Source organism: Betta splendens, chromosome 13, assembly GCF_900634795.4.
Source record: "Betta splendens chromosome 13, fBetSpl5.4, whole genome shotgun sequence".
NCBI lineage: Eukaryota > Metazoa > Chordata > Actinopteri > Anabantiformes > Osphronemidae > Betta > Betta splendens.
Window position 1 is genome coordinate 3,640,917 of NC_040893.2, and position 16,580 is coordinate 3,657,496.

At 40.0% G+C, this 16,580-nt stretch overlaps 1 protein-coding gene across 4 annotated transcripts in view; it reads right to left on the reverse strand.

Annotated features, from left to right (window-relative positions):
- sorl1 (sortilin-related receptor, L(DLR class) A repeats containing) overlaps window positions 1-16,580 on the reverse strand; it is a 90,907-nt gene that overhangs the window by 71,599 nt on the left and 2,728 nt on the right. For all 4 annotated transcript variants that reach the window (XM_055514016.1, XM_029172059.3, XM_029172058.3 and 1 more), the window contains 7 exons: window positions 16,367-16,501; window positions 13,903-14,064; window positions 12,740-12,807; window positions 7,633-7,813; window positions 1,571-1,672; window positions 1,178-1,347; window positions 162-354 (listed from right to left, as the gene is read on the reverse strand). In XM_055514016.1, the coding sequence (XP_055369991.1) occupies window positions 162-354; window positions 1,178-1,347; window positions 1,571-1,672; window positions 7,633-7,813; window positions 12,740-12,807; window positions 13,903-14,064; window positions 16,367-16,501 (1,011 nt within the window). The remainder of the gene's footprint in view (window positions 1-161; window positions 355-1,177; window positions 1,348-1,570; window positions 1,673-7,632; window positions 7,814-12,739; window positions 12,808-13,902; window positions 14,065-16,366; window positions 16,502-16,580) is intronic.

Consider the following 16,580-nt stretch of genomic DNA (forward strand, 5'->3'; position numbering starts at 1 on the left):
GTTTTTGTTGACATAAGCACACAGGTAATGTGTGTACATGGATGGATTAACACCCAGACAGTGTACATCTAAATCAGATGAGTAAAAGCTTAATCATTTACACATAAGCTAAAAAATATTCAATAAAAAATTCAGTGTTACAGTGGAAAGGATGTGTCTACCTGACAGTCCAGTGTCCCTCCCAGGCTGTCTGCACCAGGTGACTGAAGCAGCTCCCATGTCCCACCCTTATCGAAAGTGATGACAGATCGCATGTTTTGCTCACTGAATGAGCCATTTACAAGTGTGGCGATGTAGACGCCACGCAGGCCCTCCACACGGTGCAAGTCTGCAAAGGGTTCATTGGCAAAATACCTGAAGAGAGAGAAGGGTGATCAGACTCTATGGTCGAAGAATATCATTTACATTTTGTCATTGCAATAAATAAATTTAAAAAAATATATGTAAAGAATTATTCGAATTTAGAATTATGTAAAGTTTAAGCCAAAACCAGAAGAATGAGTAATTACCTATGGAATTTAGTGACTATTTGTCACCGGTTTACCTTGTATCCCACAGGTCATGGTAGTGAATTATCTTTTAATTTATTTTGTGTTATTCATGGTTCATAATGATCCATTTTGACAGTTAGGCCTGTGTCTTACTGTTTGACTGCCTGTGACCCACACCCACACTAGCTGTGCTTGTAACATTGGCTAAAATGGCTAACACAAAACAAAACATAAACAAAACATGACCTGAGATGGGTCTCCCAAAAATGTCTGTCAAGGACACAGCAGAACTGTCTCACAAGAAGCCTGAAACTACCAATGAACCAGCAATTAATGTGTCTCTTAATGTGCATTCTCCTGTAATATTTATATTGTTATAATATTTATGTTGTTCATTGTGACATCTCACTTCCACCAGCCACAATATATGTAGTTGTCTATCCTCCAGACTATTGAATCCATTAAAATGGCTTCTTTCAGTTTATCCCAAGGTCAACTTGTTCTTTGAACAGAATGAAGCTAAATGTCCAGAAGTTTTAGATGGTTAAAAAATGAAAAATGCGAGGACAAAGGTTGAGTTCAGGTCAATACAAAATCTAAAAGTAGATAAACAACCAAAGCTAATGTCAAATAAAGACTCAGTTGCAAGAGTAGAGTATTTAACACCATATCCATGTGTTTATTACCTGATGAGTGTATTGCTGCCAGACCCCTCTGGATTGTAATATAGCACATTCTCCAGTGATACAGAAAAGGACTGACCCTGTGTGTCTGAGATGTAGAGGTTTGTGACATTGTTTACATGGTTTACACAAACAAATACTTGGTCCTCAGATGCATCTGCTATGTAGAAATCCTATAGGAAAGAGGAGAAAAAAAAGAGGATCATCTTTAGATAAGTAACTGCAATGCTTTGCTTATTATTATCCTGTATATTCATTGCAAAAAATCTTTACTTTTATTTTTACAATAAATCCTAAAAAAGTCCATCTTCAACACAAAAGAATAATTTAATTACCATTTAAATATAAAAAACTACCGTTTTAAAGCTATTATTTGACATAAAAGTATAGACTCACTGTGACTGGATGGCGGGTCCTAAACTGGGCAGCTTTCATTGGCTGGCGGTTATATGAGACCCAGAGCTGAACAGATGAACGTTTATGGCTACCAAAGAGTTTCTAAAGATGAAAAGAAAAAAGAAAAAAAGCACAGTCGAGTTAACTGGTTATTATTGGTTTAATTTCCAAACTAGTCAATCTGCTGCGGTTTCCAAAGTGGAATTGGCATACAGGCTAAAAATCACATAAAATCTGATCAGAAATCTGGTTTTGTGGTATCTTGCATTTTTTTTCACCACCCTCACCTTTTATAAGCTGCCTCTTTTTAGGTCACCTCTAGATATAAGACTTGGTGACTCCGTATGCGATGTGGTTTGAAGCAATGTGTGCGGACAGAGTGATCACCACACAGAAATGTATGCATATGCAAATATAGGCTATGACAGAGACAAGGGAGGGGCGCATTAGATGTAGCAATGATTACGGATTATATGATACAGATTTTATTCAAAGCACCATCTTGCAAACAATTATAACGAGCCAAAATAGTTTTTTTAACGAAAACAGATGGATTACATGGACTACATTTAAATCACTTTTCTAGTTTAGAAAAAACGAAAAACAACAAAAAAACATTCTCGCGTTACCTCTGCCTTTAATTTAATTTAAAGACTACCCGGGGGCAGGTCGCGGGGCCAGCAGTCGTAGCAAAGAGCTCCAGACTGCCTCTTAAATGAATCGCACGATAGCGAATGATATGTGATGGGTTTCGTACTCAGATGAGTTGGATCTGAGTTTATTTTAACACAAAACAGTACATGAAACAAGAGCTGCATCATAAATCCATCCATCCATTTTCATCCGCTTATCCGGGGCCGGGTCGCGGGGGCAGCAGTCTGAGCAGAGAGTTCCAGACTTCCTTCTCCCTGGACACTTCCTCCAGCTCTTCCGGTGGGACCCCAAGATGTTCCCAGGCCAGCCGAGAGACGTAGTCTCTCCAGCGAGTCCTGGGTCTTCCTCGGGGCCTCCTACCGGTGGGACATGCCCGGAACACCTCCCCAGGGAGGCGTCCAGGAAGCATCCGAACCAGATGCCCGAGCCCGTCCAGAGCTGCATTATATAATTTTTATTTGCAGTGTTTCTGGAGTGTTTCTGTAGTAACACAATATTGTACATCAATCACTAGATAATCTCAATGTCTTTTGTAGCTCTGAAAATAGGCCCCAGCAGTCCTGGGATCAAACTTTTGTCGGTTCCGCAGCCTTTCATTTATCTGGTCTCTTACTTCTTTCCATTCCTTGTCTGTAATGGATAACTTTGTGGACCCAGGAAGAGTTTGTAGTTATATGTGTAAAGCTGGTGCGCAAAAGCAGACCCAGCGCCATGCAAGCTTTGTTTGTTTAAATTCAGCAGCAAAATACTTGACTCCATCAGAAATGTCAAGCTTCCCCAAAAAATAAGGAGGAAAACCGAAGGAATGCAGAAGAGGCAAAAAAGTTTGTGGAGGGAATCAAGACCAAAAAAAGGCGCTGCGCAAAGAGAAGGTGAGAAGATTGAAGCAGTGTCTCCCTTCACTGATTATGGGTAACGTGAGATCACTGGATAATAAAATTGACAAACTGACAGCTCTAGTGAGAGAGGAGAAAATCTTTGCTGAATGTAGTTTGATGTGTTTTACGGTGACCTGGCTGCATGATGGCATCCCAGACTCCAGCGTTAACATCGACCAGGAAGATGCAAGGAGGGGGGGTGGCCATTTTTATTACCAATAAGTGGTGCCATCCTGGACATGTGATGGTCAAAGAGCAGATCTGCAGCCCTGGCATCGAACTGCTGGCCGTGGGCCTCCGTCCATATTATTTACCCAGAGAGTTTCCACACATTATCCTCATCGCTGCAGCGTGTGACGTCATACAGACGGCCTCCAACCTGCAGTCCATACATCCTGACGCTTTCTTCATGATCTCCGGTGACTTTAACCACACCAGCCTCAACAGGTCACTTCCTACATTCACCCAGTTTGTGAGCTGTTCCACCAGAGGTAAGAAGACACTGGATCTGATGTATGCTAATGTTAAGGATGCCTACTCTTCCACTGCCCTCCCCCCTCTGGGAAAGTCAGATCACAATTTGATTTATCTGCTGTCACAATACACACCTCAGGTTCAAAGGCTGCCTGCCACTATTAAAATTGTTGCTTTGCAGATCTGCTTTAAAGACACTAAGTGGGAGTCTCTCTGTGAACCACATGGTGAGGACATTGATGGACTGACAGACTGGGTCACTCATGACATCAAAGCCACCCTGAATGAAAAGAAGAAAGCATTTAGGTCCAAGAACAGGGAGGCAGCTTGGAGAGTCTAGAGAGAGCTGTCAGTGCAAATCAGGGAGGGGAAGGAGGCTTACAGGAGGAAACTGGAGCACACACTTCAGAACAACAACACAAGGGAAGGCGTGAGGACCATCACCAGCTACAAGTCCACCGGCTACAAGCAGCCAGGTGACCGAGGGGTTACCTGGCTTAACTTCTTTAACTGATTGAGCCCATAAACCGCTGCCCACGATAGGCCCCCCTTCACATCACCCAGAGGGCTCATCCAACCCCACCTCACATACAATCACAGCGGATCAGGTGAGAAAGGAGCTGAACAAGCTTCATCCAACAAACTCTGCAGGACTTGATGGAATCAGCCCATGGGTGTTGAAAGTCTGTGCTCCCCAGCTGTGTGGTGTCCTACATACCTTCAACCTGAGCCTGCAGCTGGAGAGAGTTCCAAAAGTTGTACATTGTGCCAGTGAATAAGATGCCACGTCCCAGAGTCATCAACGACTACAGACCCGTGGCTCACCTCACACCAGACTCAGGTACAACTCAGAGTCCTGTCATCTCCAGAAGTTTTCTGATGACTCTGCTTTTGTAGGACATATCCAAGGAGGTGTTGTCACAGAGTATCAGGGAGTGGTGGATAGCTTTGTGGACTGACCACCTCCAGCTAAACATCAGTAACCAAGGAGCTGGTGATAGACTTTAGGAAATCTGTGAGTGCCGTCACCTCTCTCACTATTAAAAATGAAGAGGTGGTGACCAATTACAAATACCTGGGAGTGTACTTGGACAATAAACTGGACTGGTAAAAAAACTCCTCAGCTGTGTATAAAAAGGCTCAGAGCAGAATGTACTTCCCGAGGAGACTCAGGTCCTTTAACGTCTGCAGCTTCCTGCTAAGGATGCTCTATGAGTCTGTGGTTGGCCAGTGTTGTGTTTTACGCTGGGGTCTGCTGGGGCAGCAGCATGAATGTAGCAGACAGTAACAGACTGGACAAACTAATCAGGAGGGCTGGTTCTGTGCATCTGGAGGATGCTGATCAAACTCCTCTCTATCCTAGACAACAACTCCCACCCCCTACACAGCGTGCTGGCTGGACAGAGGAGCACCTTCAGCCAAAGGCTGATCAGTATTAGTGTAGGTGCTCCATAGAACGCCAACGGAGAGCCTTCCTACTGGTGGCCATCTGCCTGTACAACTCTACTCTCTCTGTAAGGGTTGATCTTCATCTTTGCAATAACATGTATAATAAAACTGTAATTAGACAATAGTAATTAGACTTGATGTGAGTGTGTGTAGATGTGTTAGCATTCTTATTTTTAATCTCCCTTCTTTCTTGTGTGTACTTTCATCTGTGACAGCGATCTAAGTGTGCAAAATAATAGTTAATAATAGGGATAAATAGTTTTTTGGATCTACACTGTAAAATTTTAAAAATTATTTAACTAACAGATGGCAACACATTGCATAATGCTCAGTAAAATCAATTTATTGTAATGGACATATCCAGTTAGCTATTACTAAATAACTGTAGCTTTAGGCTGTTGTCAGTCCAAACCAAGCATGTGTCACATGAGAAAGAAAATCTGTCAAAGGCAGACTCATGAAACGGCGGAGGAAGTGAAATCTAAATCATCACCATCTGCTCCGCTGTCTGTTCGTTTGCTGTCTAGCTGATGCTTCTACCACAGAAAGAGAGGGCCTAACAATGATAAATGTACAGAGATCTAACATCTGCTGTGCGTATTAACCCTTGAGAAACAAGGGTTTATACAATATCTGTTGCACTTTTAGACAGAAAAATATAATATATAAATATCTAAAAATACAAGTTCTAGATGCCACATTTCTATATTATTGGCATAACTATGGAGCCTTAAACATGTTGCATAGCATGTACGTACAACTCTGCACTGCCTGTATCAAAGCAAACTGCATGTCTTTGTCACTTCACATCCAGATCATCTGCTCTTGCTAGAGCATAGTCCTTTGCAGCAACTACAGCTATTTCAACTCAGAGGAAAGATACATTGATATAGCACTGTCAAAGTGTCAATGCTGTCTATTTAACATGCCTCACACCTCAAAGTAGCAGAAGCAAAATGTGTGTCCAGCCAAAGATACACCTGTGCAATAATACTGCTGTCTAACCAGCATTTTGAAATGTCATGGGTGTGAGGTGGTTGGATTATCTCAGCAAAGGAGAAGTGCTCACTCTGATAGACAGATATGGCGCAGATACTGTTGTTAATGACAAAGTGCATAGGTGTTGGCAAATTCAACTGGATGCTCAGCTTTTTGGCATGAAAATTTATAGAGACCTTTTTGGGAGGGGGGGGGGGGGGGGGGGGGGGGGGTAACGACCGAGCTCCTCCCATCACCCTGGCTTTGATGGCATCAGCTCCAGGCTGCTCAAAACATGTGCGGATGAATGCTGTACGTGTTCAGTCTGAGGCTGAAGCTGGGGAAGGTGACACAGTTTGAAGACATCCTGTGTGGAACCGGTGCCAAAGACATCTGTGCCGACTGACTTCAAGGACTACAGAGTGGTGGCGCTGACCTATCATCTGATGAAGACGATGAAGAGGCTGGTGCTGAGCCAGTCAAATGGACCCGCTGCAGTTTGCCTAGCAGCCCGGTATCGAAGTTGAAGATGCTGTCATCTTCCTCCTAAACAAAGCTCTTTCACACCTGGATTAGGCTGAGACCTCTATGAGAATCATGTTCTTTGACTTCTCCAGTGTTTTCAACAATATCCAACCGTTGCTGCTGAGGGACAAGTTGGTGCACATGGGGGTGGACTAACATCTGTCTGCATGGATGCTGGACTACCTCTCGAACCGACTGCAGTATGGGAGGGCTCGCCACTTTGAGTCTGACATGGTTGTCTGCAACACAGGAGCCCCGCAGGAAACAGTTCTGGTTCACTGTCTACACCGCAGACTTCATGTCCAGCTCAGCATCCTGTCACCTGCAGAAGTTCTGAGATGACTCTGCCATTGTTGGCTTGATTATGGATGACAATGACAGAGAGTACAGAGAACTGATTCCGAACTTTGTGGACTGGTGCCAGCGGAACTACCTCCAGAGTAATGCAGGGAAAACCAAGGAGCTGGTGGTTGACTTTCGTAGGCACACATACTCTGCACTAGCACCCGTGAACATCCAGGGAAGGGACATCGAGAGAGTGGACTCCTACAAGTACTTGGGTGTTCACCTCAACAAAAAACTGGACTGGTCACACAATACAGATGCACTGTGTAAAAAAGGACAGCAGACTATATATATTAATGAGGCTGAAGTATTTTGAAAACCAGGGACCACTTCTAAAGACCTTTTTTGACTCTGTGGTGGCATCAGCCATCTTTTATTGAGTGGTCTGTTGGTGCGGCAGCATCTCAGTGGCAGACAGGAGGTGCCAAAGGTGTCATCACTATGCAGCTCCTTCAGTGACAGACATACACCCTAAGTGTCTGAAGGGGCGACACCGTAGGTCATTTCTACCTGCTGCTGTAAGACTTTACAATCTAAGCTGCATACAGCAGTATGGCTGTAAATACAAAAGGGCATATTACTGCATTGTCTCATTTTCTGCGGGACTAAGGTAATAGCAGTGGTTAAACACACAAAAAGTAGTTAATGACTGACTGACAAATTTTGCCAAGTTTTGCTTACGTTTATTCATCTCTTGTCTGTACAATATTAATATCAAAATATTATCATCATCTCACCTAATATAACCTAATTTCTTACCTGCGTTGTGGTAGCAAACATGTACTTGTCCTGGAGCTGAAAGCTGTCTACCTGTTCCAGGATTACTTTGAGGTTCTGTTCGCTCTGGAAAAAGTCAGTGCTTGTGATAATTGTGGAGAATCCCTGGGGCTCATGTCTCTGGACCAGCACTGTAGTGGGCGGATCATAGGGTTCTACTCCCCTAGAATGTAAGAGAGGAAAACAGAAAAAAAAATATTTACCACTTCTGCTGCATATACGCATTTGTGTCTAAAATATTACTATTGCTTAAGGTTCAAGATTAAAAGTAATTTGTGATAACAATTGTACTACTATAACACTTCTAAAATTGTAAGGCTGTAAGTCTGAAGACCATCACTTGCTGCAATCAGTGGTATCAGTATACATGGTTAATAGCACAAAAAGATTAAAAAGGTAACATCCTTTTTTGTCGTAGGCAGTTTTTAGCGCTGAACAAGACACAGTAGAGAGCCTGACATATGAAGTGCAGACAGTCCACGGAAAAGTATTTAGCTGGGATAAAAAGAAAGGTGGAGACAGACAATGATACAAACGTAAGTCTCTCGAAAGTTAAGACGAGGAAATATGGTGAAGCTTATGTAGCGATTGGTTTCACTGTGACTACAGGGGGAGACAAGGACAGACCGGTATGTTAACTTTGTCTAAAAGTGTTGGCAGCGGACAGCATGAAGTCAAAAAAAGTTAAGGAGTCACTTAAAGACATTACACCCCATTCACGCTAATAAGTCGCTGGAGTTTTTTCTGCGAAAACGTGACAAATATTGCCAACAATCGTCCTGCCTTGTAAATGCCACTTCAGCAAACCAGGGCACTAATTGTTTGGTGCAGAGCTTTGTGCCTATCGCTGCTGAAAAAGGTTTTTTAAAAAACTTAGTTGTTTTTTTTAGGTTTACTTCTTCCTGTGGGGGGGCGTAACAGAAAATAATTGCGAAGCACTGTGTTAAAAGGAGGATGATGCAGTCAACATCATCAATCTTTTAGCAAAAGCATGTACATGTAGAGGGTCAAGCTCCACCCCAAAACAGAACCAGCCCTCCTAATGAGTTTTTCAGTCTGTTAGTGATTTTGGGCTCTTTGCATCACACCTTCGTGGTGTGTGCTCTGTTCTCCCCAGCTGGTTTTTGGTTTGTTAATGTGCACGATCAACAACCATGTTTTTGATTTGCTCATTCCATTATTTTCATTTTCCTTTATTTTTATGATAAATCACACAACAGTCAACTTTCTCATCTGCTTGTTTATGGGAAATTTCCACCCCACACTGCAGACTTTTTGTCTCCCCACAGCTTAACTGATAATATATCTCCTTAATAGATTTTTTGAAAGTTTACCTATATCTTGAGAAATTTTTTGACTATATTTCACAAGAAAAAATCGTTGACTTTGCTTCTGTTTTACATCAAACCCATAAGATAATTATAGTACACACATTATAGTCTAAAAATAATGTGCAGCAGCTTAAAACTTTTAACATGTAGGTAAAGCAACCTGTCACCATATCCAAATTGTTGTTGTCTGCTCCTACCCTAAAGACTATATATATATACTGAATCTGTTAGTATTTTAGAAATGTATTGTATACATGCATCATTTTCTATTGGTCTGTTGCACTAGAATGTATGAGAAATAACAGCTTTCCCTGTATGTCATGCACACCTATATGACATTACTCCCGACAATCCAAATGTTTACAATTAAAATCCACATCTTAGTTTCACATCAAATAACATCCTTTTGTCCTTGCTTTAGATCAATTTGTTTTCTTATGCTATTCAGTGCTTTTTTATTTAAATTTTTAATTTGTAGATTTTTTTCAAAGCCATTACAGCTGGACAAAGATATAACACGATTATGGAGAGGCTAGAGTGAATATATTGACTCTATATTGTGATATTAAAATTTTTAAATCTAACTTTAGGATGGTCTTCAGAAACCATGCCACAAGCAAATCAGACAGAATGAATAAAGGTGTTTTACCATCTTATCAACTGCCTTCTTATTCAGCATGTTTTCCTTGAGCGTCTCAAGGGCTCAGAGACCAGTGTTTCATCTTGACTGCCTATGTGGTAGTCTTTCAAAAGGTTCAACTGATTTACACTGTCTGGGCTGAGAGTAAATAGAAGGTTATTTGTAATCCATCTCAATCCCATTTTTGGAATTAATCTCTAACATTTCAACACTGTTGAAAACAGGCATTCACAGGCCTTTTTCCAGATCACTGTGGATTTAAAGTACATACCGCCCTCATCCATTTGGCGACATACACACAGTATGTTACCTGCTAAGTACCCATCAAGCGGCTACTGAAAGAAGCAACCAAAGCCTGATTCAGAGGTAGATATTTTCAAACAATAATGATAATTGCAAAAACTATGCCTAAAGACGAATAATATGGAACTAGTGTAATGTCAACTCTTTCTTTGATCTTGCATTTAAAATAGACATAACTGAGAAACTGAACTATTTGATATGTGAACTGCAAGACAAAAAGAAGACTGTTGCTTACATATGTGCTTGAAATTCTTTAAGACTAGAGTAAAAGGTGTTGCATTTTCCTGCTGCGTAGATTGCTCTTCTTCTACTTCTAGAACTTTTGTTGCAGAAAAGTTGAACAATGAATAAACAGACTTGGCTAAACATGCATTGCTGAGTAACTACGTGCAACCTTCAGCTTGAATGCTGGATGGGTAGAAACAGGCATTTTAACACTGCAAAATGACCTCCTCCCTCATGTCTTAATAGGCTATGGGCTGCACCTAACCTTTGGTGCCTAGTTGACACAGAAACGTACAGTTGTGTATGCTCAGCATCTATAAAGGTTGTTAACCTGTTTAGCTCAACTTATCTTTGAGAATCAGCCTTTTCTGACAAAAATTCCAAGAACAATCACATCTTTCAGACTTACTCTTACTGTAGCTGCAGTGTCAAGTTTAGAATCAGAATCAGTTTTATCAGGTTTGCACAAGACAAACATGTTTTCCCGGAAAGCTCTGTGACAAGGTCCAAACGGAGGAGCTGGAAGCCGGGATTGTGTAGCACTGCGTCAGGGATGTTCTCACTGAGACAGGTTTCAGTGAAGCACAGGGTAGCGGGTTTTTTTAAGTCCCTGTTTTTTGTGTTGAGGAGCAGAAGCTCACTGGCACTAGAAAGTGGAGAGCGGAGGCTGATCACTATTACTAAGTTACACCCTAGATTACAATACATTGGTTAACACCATCCAATGCCAGGCTCAAATGTGTTTCTAAAATGTAATAATAAAAAATGCTGCAGCTTTGGTGATAGGTTCAGTTTCTTACAAAACAATCTGAAAGAAAAAAAAACTTATATGTTACATACAAACATGATTTGCTAAAATTTGCTAGTGGCTAGTGAAAATGGAACACTGATTTCCAAGGAATGGTGCATAGTTCATATTAAAATGTAAATACTAGAGATTTTAGAAATAAAATGTTACATATTGATTATATTTTAAATGTGTTGAACCTGATTGTGAAAAATCATCAACACGCTCAGTGTCTTCACACAGATAACTATCAGTGCTTATTAAGTTTATATAAAATTGTGACTGTGCCAGCCTACAGCCAAGTGGACTGTGCTAATGGTGTATGCATAAAAGACTTGTCTCTCAGCTGTGAAATCAAAAGATTCAGAGGTGGGTGGAGAACCTACCATTTTCACTAGGTTAGATCTGCCAGAAGTTCTTTATGATCTATGGTGACACACCAGTCTTGACAAGTCACTTTGTACATTCACCCAGTTTGTGAGCTGTCCCACCAGAGGTGTGAAGACACTGGACCTGATGTACGCTGATAGTAAGGATGCCTATTCTTCCACTGCCCTCCCCCCTCTGGGAAAGTCTACATGCTGTTGCCAGGCAGAGGATGCTGGTCAAACGTCTCTGTATCCTAAACAAAACCTCCCTTCCCCTACACAGTGGCTGAAGGTCCAGCTAGCACAGAGCCTGATCAGTGGGACTGCAACTACGAATCGACAAATCGACAATAATCGATGATGGAAATTGATCAATAATGATTTGCTGTTATCAATTAGTCGGGCTGCTGATTTTACGGCACAGTGTGGTGGCAAAATAACGCAACTTCTGGCGAAATGCTGGAGAAAAACAAATGGCAGCAAGAGAAAGGCTGCACCCTAATTTCTTCATATGAGCATTAAATATCAAACAAGAAATGTGATGTCATATGAAGTTCAGCTCGTGGTTTGTAAAAACTACAGTGACGCAGGAGAACGTAAGATAGAAACACTGGTGTCCCAGATGTAGCAGTGGTTGACTGGAGCTGCTGCAGATCTTCACATTAGAACAAAACTCTATCCTTGCTTTGTTTATTTATACTTTGAATATTGAAGTTTTTAACAGTACGCCACCAGAGATCCTTCCTACCATTAGCCATTAGCCTGTAGAATTCCTCCTCTGTCTGTAAGGGTTGCTCTTCATCCATGCAATATGTATAATAAAACATTAGCTAGTAATTGGATAAGTAGTCACTATATATAGTGAGTGTATGTAGATGCGTTAGCATTGTTATTTTTAATCTCCCTACCTTCTTGTGTGTACTTCCAACTGTAACAGTGATAACAGTTACAGTTGGAAGTACAGTTGGACTGTACACAGTGTAACAAGTGTGCACAAGTGTGCAAAATATATTTTTTAAAGTTTTTGAATCTTGAATCTAGCCAGTACCTGCATCTCATCTTACACATGTCCAATGGAGAGATTCGTGAGAAATTGATGCGGATATTAATAAATTAAGAATAGGTGGCAGATTTCTACTTGTATTTAATATTTTTTGTATTTAATTAATATGTTATAGTTTTGCAGTTTTCCCAAAACATGATTATGACTAAACTGCTATCAGAAATACTGTTTGTAAGTAAACTTTATCCTTAAATTTCTAAGGATGATGAAAGAAGGTACTAATGTAATTTTACAAATTAGGCATATAAGAACTTTAGAATAGAATATTTTCACAATGTGGTATGATTTTAACTTTTTACTTACAGTAGGCACACTCTTCAGTGCACACTATACCTATTATGAACCTATGAATTGAGACAGTGTATGTCTTACCAAAAGTAGGTCTTCACATGTTCTTGGATCAACACCCATGTCTCCCCAAAATCGTCTGATTTCCAAAGCTAGGAAGTCAGAAGAGGGAGTGAAGGGACAGAGAAGAACGAGGTGAACGAAACTGTCTCAATACAGCAAACTTTAGATAAACTTCAGCAATGCAGTTGTACAGGCCATGGAAAAACTGTACTTGATATTTTAAAAAGGACCTCTCAACAAGCAATACGTAACGTGATTCTATTCTAGCAATAAGTAACGTGAATAAGTATTTCTATTTCTATTAATTGATTTCATTTCACAGAAAAGGACTGTAACACACGTACAGATAAAGACACACATCACAGAAAAAAGACCAACACACTGATACTGTACACAAACACACAAAAACATACATATTTGTCGTTTGGTCAGTTTTTCAACTAAGTCAGCTTTTGTCATTGACAACGATTTATCTTTAGATGATCATAGTCAAGTTTTGTATGGTTTTCGTCTACAATTTAAGACTTAAAATCACCTGCATTTTTGCCTGCGTCTATTGGCAACAGAACAGCTGTACCACATACTTGATATTTTAAAAAGGACCTCTCAACAAGCAATAAGTAACGTGATTCTATTCTAGCAATAAGTAACGTGAATAAGTATTTCTATTTCTATTAATTGATTTCATTTCACAGAAAAGGACTGTAACACACGTACAGATAAAGACACACATCACAGAAAAAAGACCCACACACTGATACTGTACACAAACACACAAAAACATACATATTTGTCGTTTGGTCAGTTTTTCAGCTAAGTCAGCTTTTTTGTCATTGACAACGATTTATCTTTAGATGATCATAGTCAAGTTTTGTATGGTTTTGGTCAACATTTAAGACTTAAAATCACCTGCATTTTTGCCTGCGTCTATTGGCAACAGAACAGCTGTACCACATGATTTATCAGGAAATTACCTTTTCCAGTTACCAATTGATTTCAGCTGGTCATTTTGCTTTCTATACCTTTATGCAAAAGGGTCATTTCACATTATTACACATACCTTATTTAAATCATAATGGATATCTATGATTTCATTCTCTAGATCGTTACCAAAATACAGAGGGATGTGACATGTTTAGTACTTATTTGACCCATTGTATTTGTACCTTACTGGTACTTCTTACCTGTTTGGATGGGTGGGAGTTGTCATAGCCAAGTACCATGTTGGATAGTCTGCTGTTGATCAGCAGATCTGTGGGTTTAAATGGTAGCGAAAAGCCCTGGACTGTCTTACAGAAGTCATAAGTGTTCCACAAGTAATTGTTGATAGTGTCTACAAAGAGATACTGAAAAAGACATGTTTAAGCAGAAGAAATTTTAAAATATTAAGAAAAAGAGATTTATAAAATATTATATATTATAACTACATTTGAGGGTTATAGCCTGGGTGCAGCTAGAGAAACTGAGCTCAGGTGCAATGAACCAGAGTTAAGTTATATTTTAACAGGGAGCAAACACTTTTTCACAGACTCATTAAATTGTGACAAACCTTCAAAAAAATAAGAAACCAGTAAGTGGGCAAAGACTTTTTCACACCACTGTAGCCTGTGGTCCCAACACTGTTGTTGTTGGGACCATAAGTTTTGCTTATACTAAAACTAGATAAAACATTTCCAGAGAAATTTGTACAGTCAATGCTGTCATGCTGAATGTATTGCTTAAGAATTTCTGAAAGTAGCTGAAAGATTCAAAACATAGCTGCAAGTAGGTAAAGACTTGAATGCATAGCTGAAGATATCTGAATCTCAAGGTCTTGCTGTTGCTTTAATAGGAAATTGAACCTTGGTCTCCAGGCGTTATAATCTAGCAGATTCACCACTAAGCCACAGTTACTCAAGCTGCCACTCTATGTTGCACTATACATACTATTTGAAGAGCTGAAGATTTCTTAAACATCGTCTGGTCTTCACTTTTGGGACCCGCTGTTATCCCTTGGGTCAATTTTAGGCTTTACATTTAATTCACACGTAGGCCTTGTGGCATACTGAGCACCACTCATGTCCCCTAGTTTCTATCAGCTGCTTCCATTCATTGAATCCATGAAACCACTGGTTTTGAAGGCATGTACTGCCTGATGGTGCACTGGCTTCCAACAAGTTGCTCATTCACAGTTACACTGGAGTCAGGGTTGTATAGCTGGGGAAGCTGATCCACCCAATTGTCCACCCACTGGTCCCACACAGTGCAGATTGCTGCCAGCTTGTCCCCTTGTTTATTCTTGGTTGTCAAATCTAATGATTCTTGAAAATACATGAAAGCTTGTCAGAGACATTGTGGCTCTACAAATTGTGTGGGTCCTGGCACTATTCACATGATGTTGGCGGCTGAACAAGGGGGCTCTCCCACCAGGGACAAGAAGACAAGAACATTCCATCTGTCCATTTTCGATAAAGATGACTGTAGGACTCTTCCAGTGGCTGGCTCTTCAGCTGCTCCAGCAGATCCTCGTAGTGCTACTATGCATTTGCTGCTCTTTATGATGTGCTTTGTGGTTCCTTGTCATCTTCAAATTCTCTCTCAGAATCTGAATTCATCTTTAATTTATCTTTTTATTGAAAGACATTTTCCCTTTTTTGAACCACTGTATTCCTGATTTTTTTTTAAATATGAGTGCCAAAGGTCCATGTTAGCTAAAATGTTTGGTCATACTGAGAGTAGAAGATTCTCTACTGGCCCCTCCAATTCATGAGCAGGTGTAAGGCATATAGTGATGTAATACAGTAATTGCTGTTGACAGCATTCACTGTATTTATTATTATTATCGCTCTTCCATACATATTGTGCTCTCTTAGCTCTGATATCGTGGCTCAATGGCATAAATCCTTAAACCCAAAAAATTCCTGGGTCTCCAGGGTTGGATCATAAATTCAATCCTGGAGATCCTTGTTAGATTCCTGAAAATCAAATGAATGATTTAAAGGACAGTAGGAACAACATGTGTAAAATGTATTATTCTTTTAATTGAAATCAGGCTGTTGTTGCTTGCTTCTTCTTACACAGATACATTCAGCTAAACATGAAATGTCTGAATTACTTTTAGTTATATTTTCAATGTTTTTGCTGCTTTCAGCAAATTTTCCGCAATGCATTAAGCATTATACCATTCACTGTGCATTTTCCTCTGGAAATGATTTTTCTAGTTTTGTAATGTAATTAATTTAAAATTTCTAATGTCAGCAGAAATCTTCCAGCCCACTGAGTTATCCTGACAGAAGGTAATTTATGTTTTGAATTACACCCTTTAAATAAACCCAATTTATGAATTGAGTTTTTGAATGTCATTCAAAGTCAGTTATTTTACAGTAAAAACAAAAACATTCAAATTCAAACAAAAACATAAGAACTTGGTAGATCAGTAAGATTAGGCTGTGTTAAAGAAGAACAGAACATGTATAATTCAACAGTCACCATAGAGTTGCCAACACCTATACCTAGACTTCTAGTCTCATTGGGCTGATTACTTATGTTTGGACTTGCTCCAACACATTTTCACCATATCACTTTCAGCTATGTTTTGTTTAGGTACAGTATGTTGTATTGTAAAGTAACTAATTTGTACCCAATTATTTGCCCCATACTGTGACTTACTCTTTTGTTGTCTGCAGGGCTGTGGTAAAACTGCGAGATGATCTGCTTAGTGCCATCTTTCAACCTTGACCCAGAAAACTGAAACTTGTCAGAGATGAGCACGAAAGTGGTTCCGTAATCGTAAGAAACATAAACCTGCACACACAAAAGCAAGAATGGCATCAGTCGATTGCAACAAAAAGTATATATTATTATTGTAAATTTAGCGAATTAC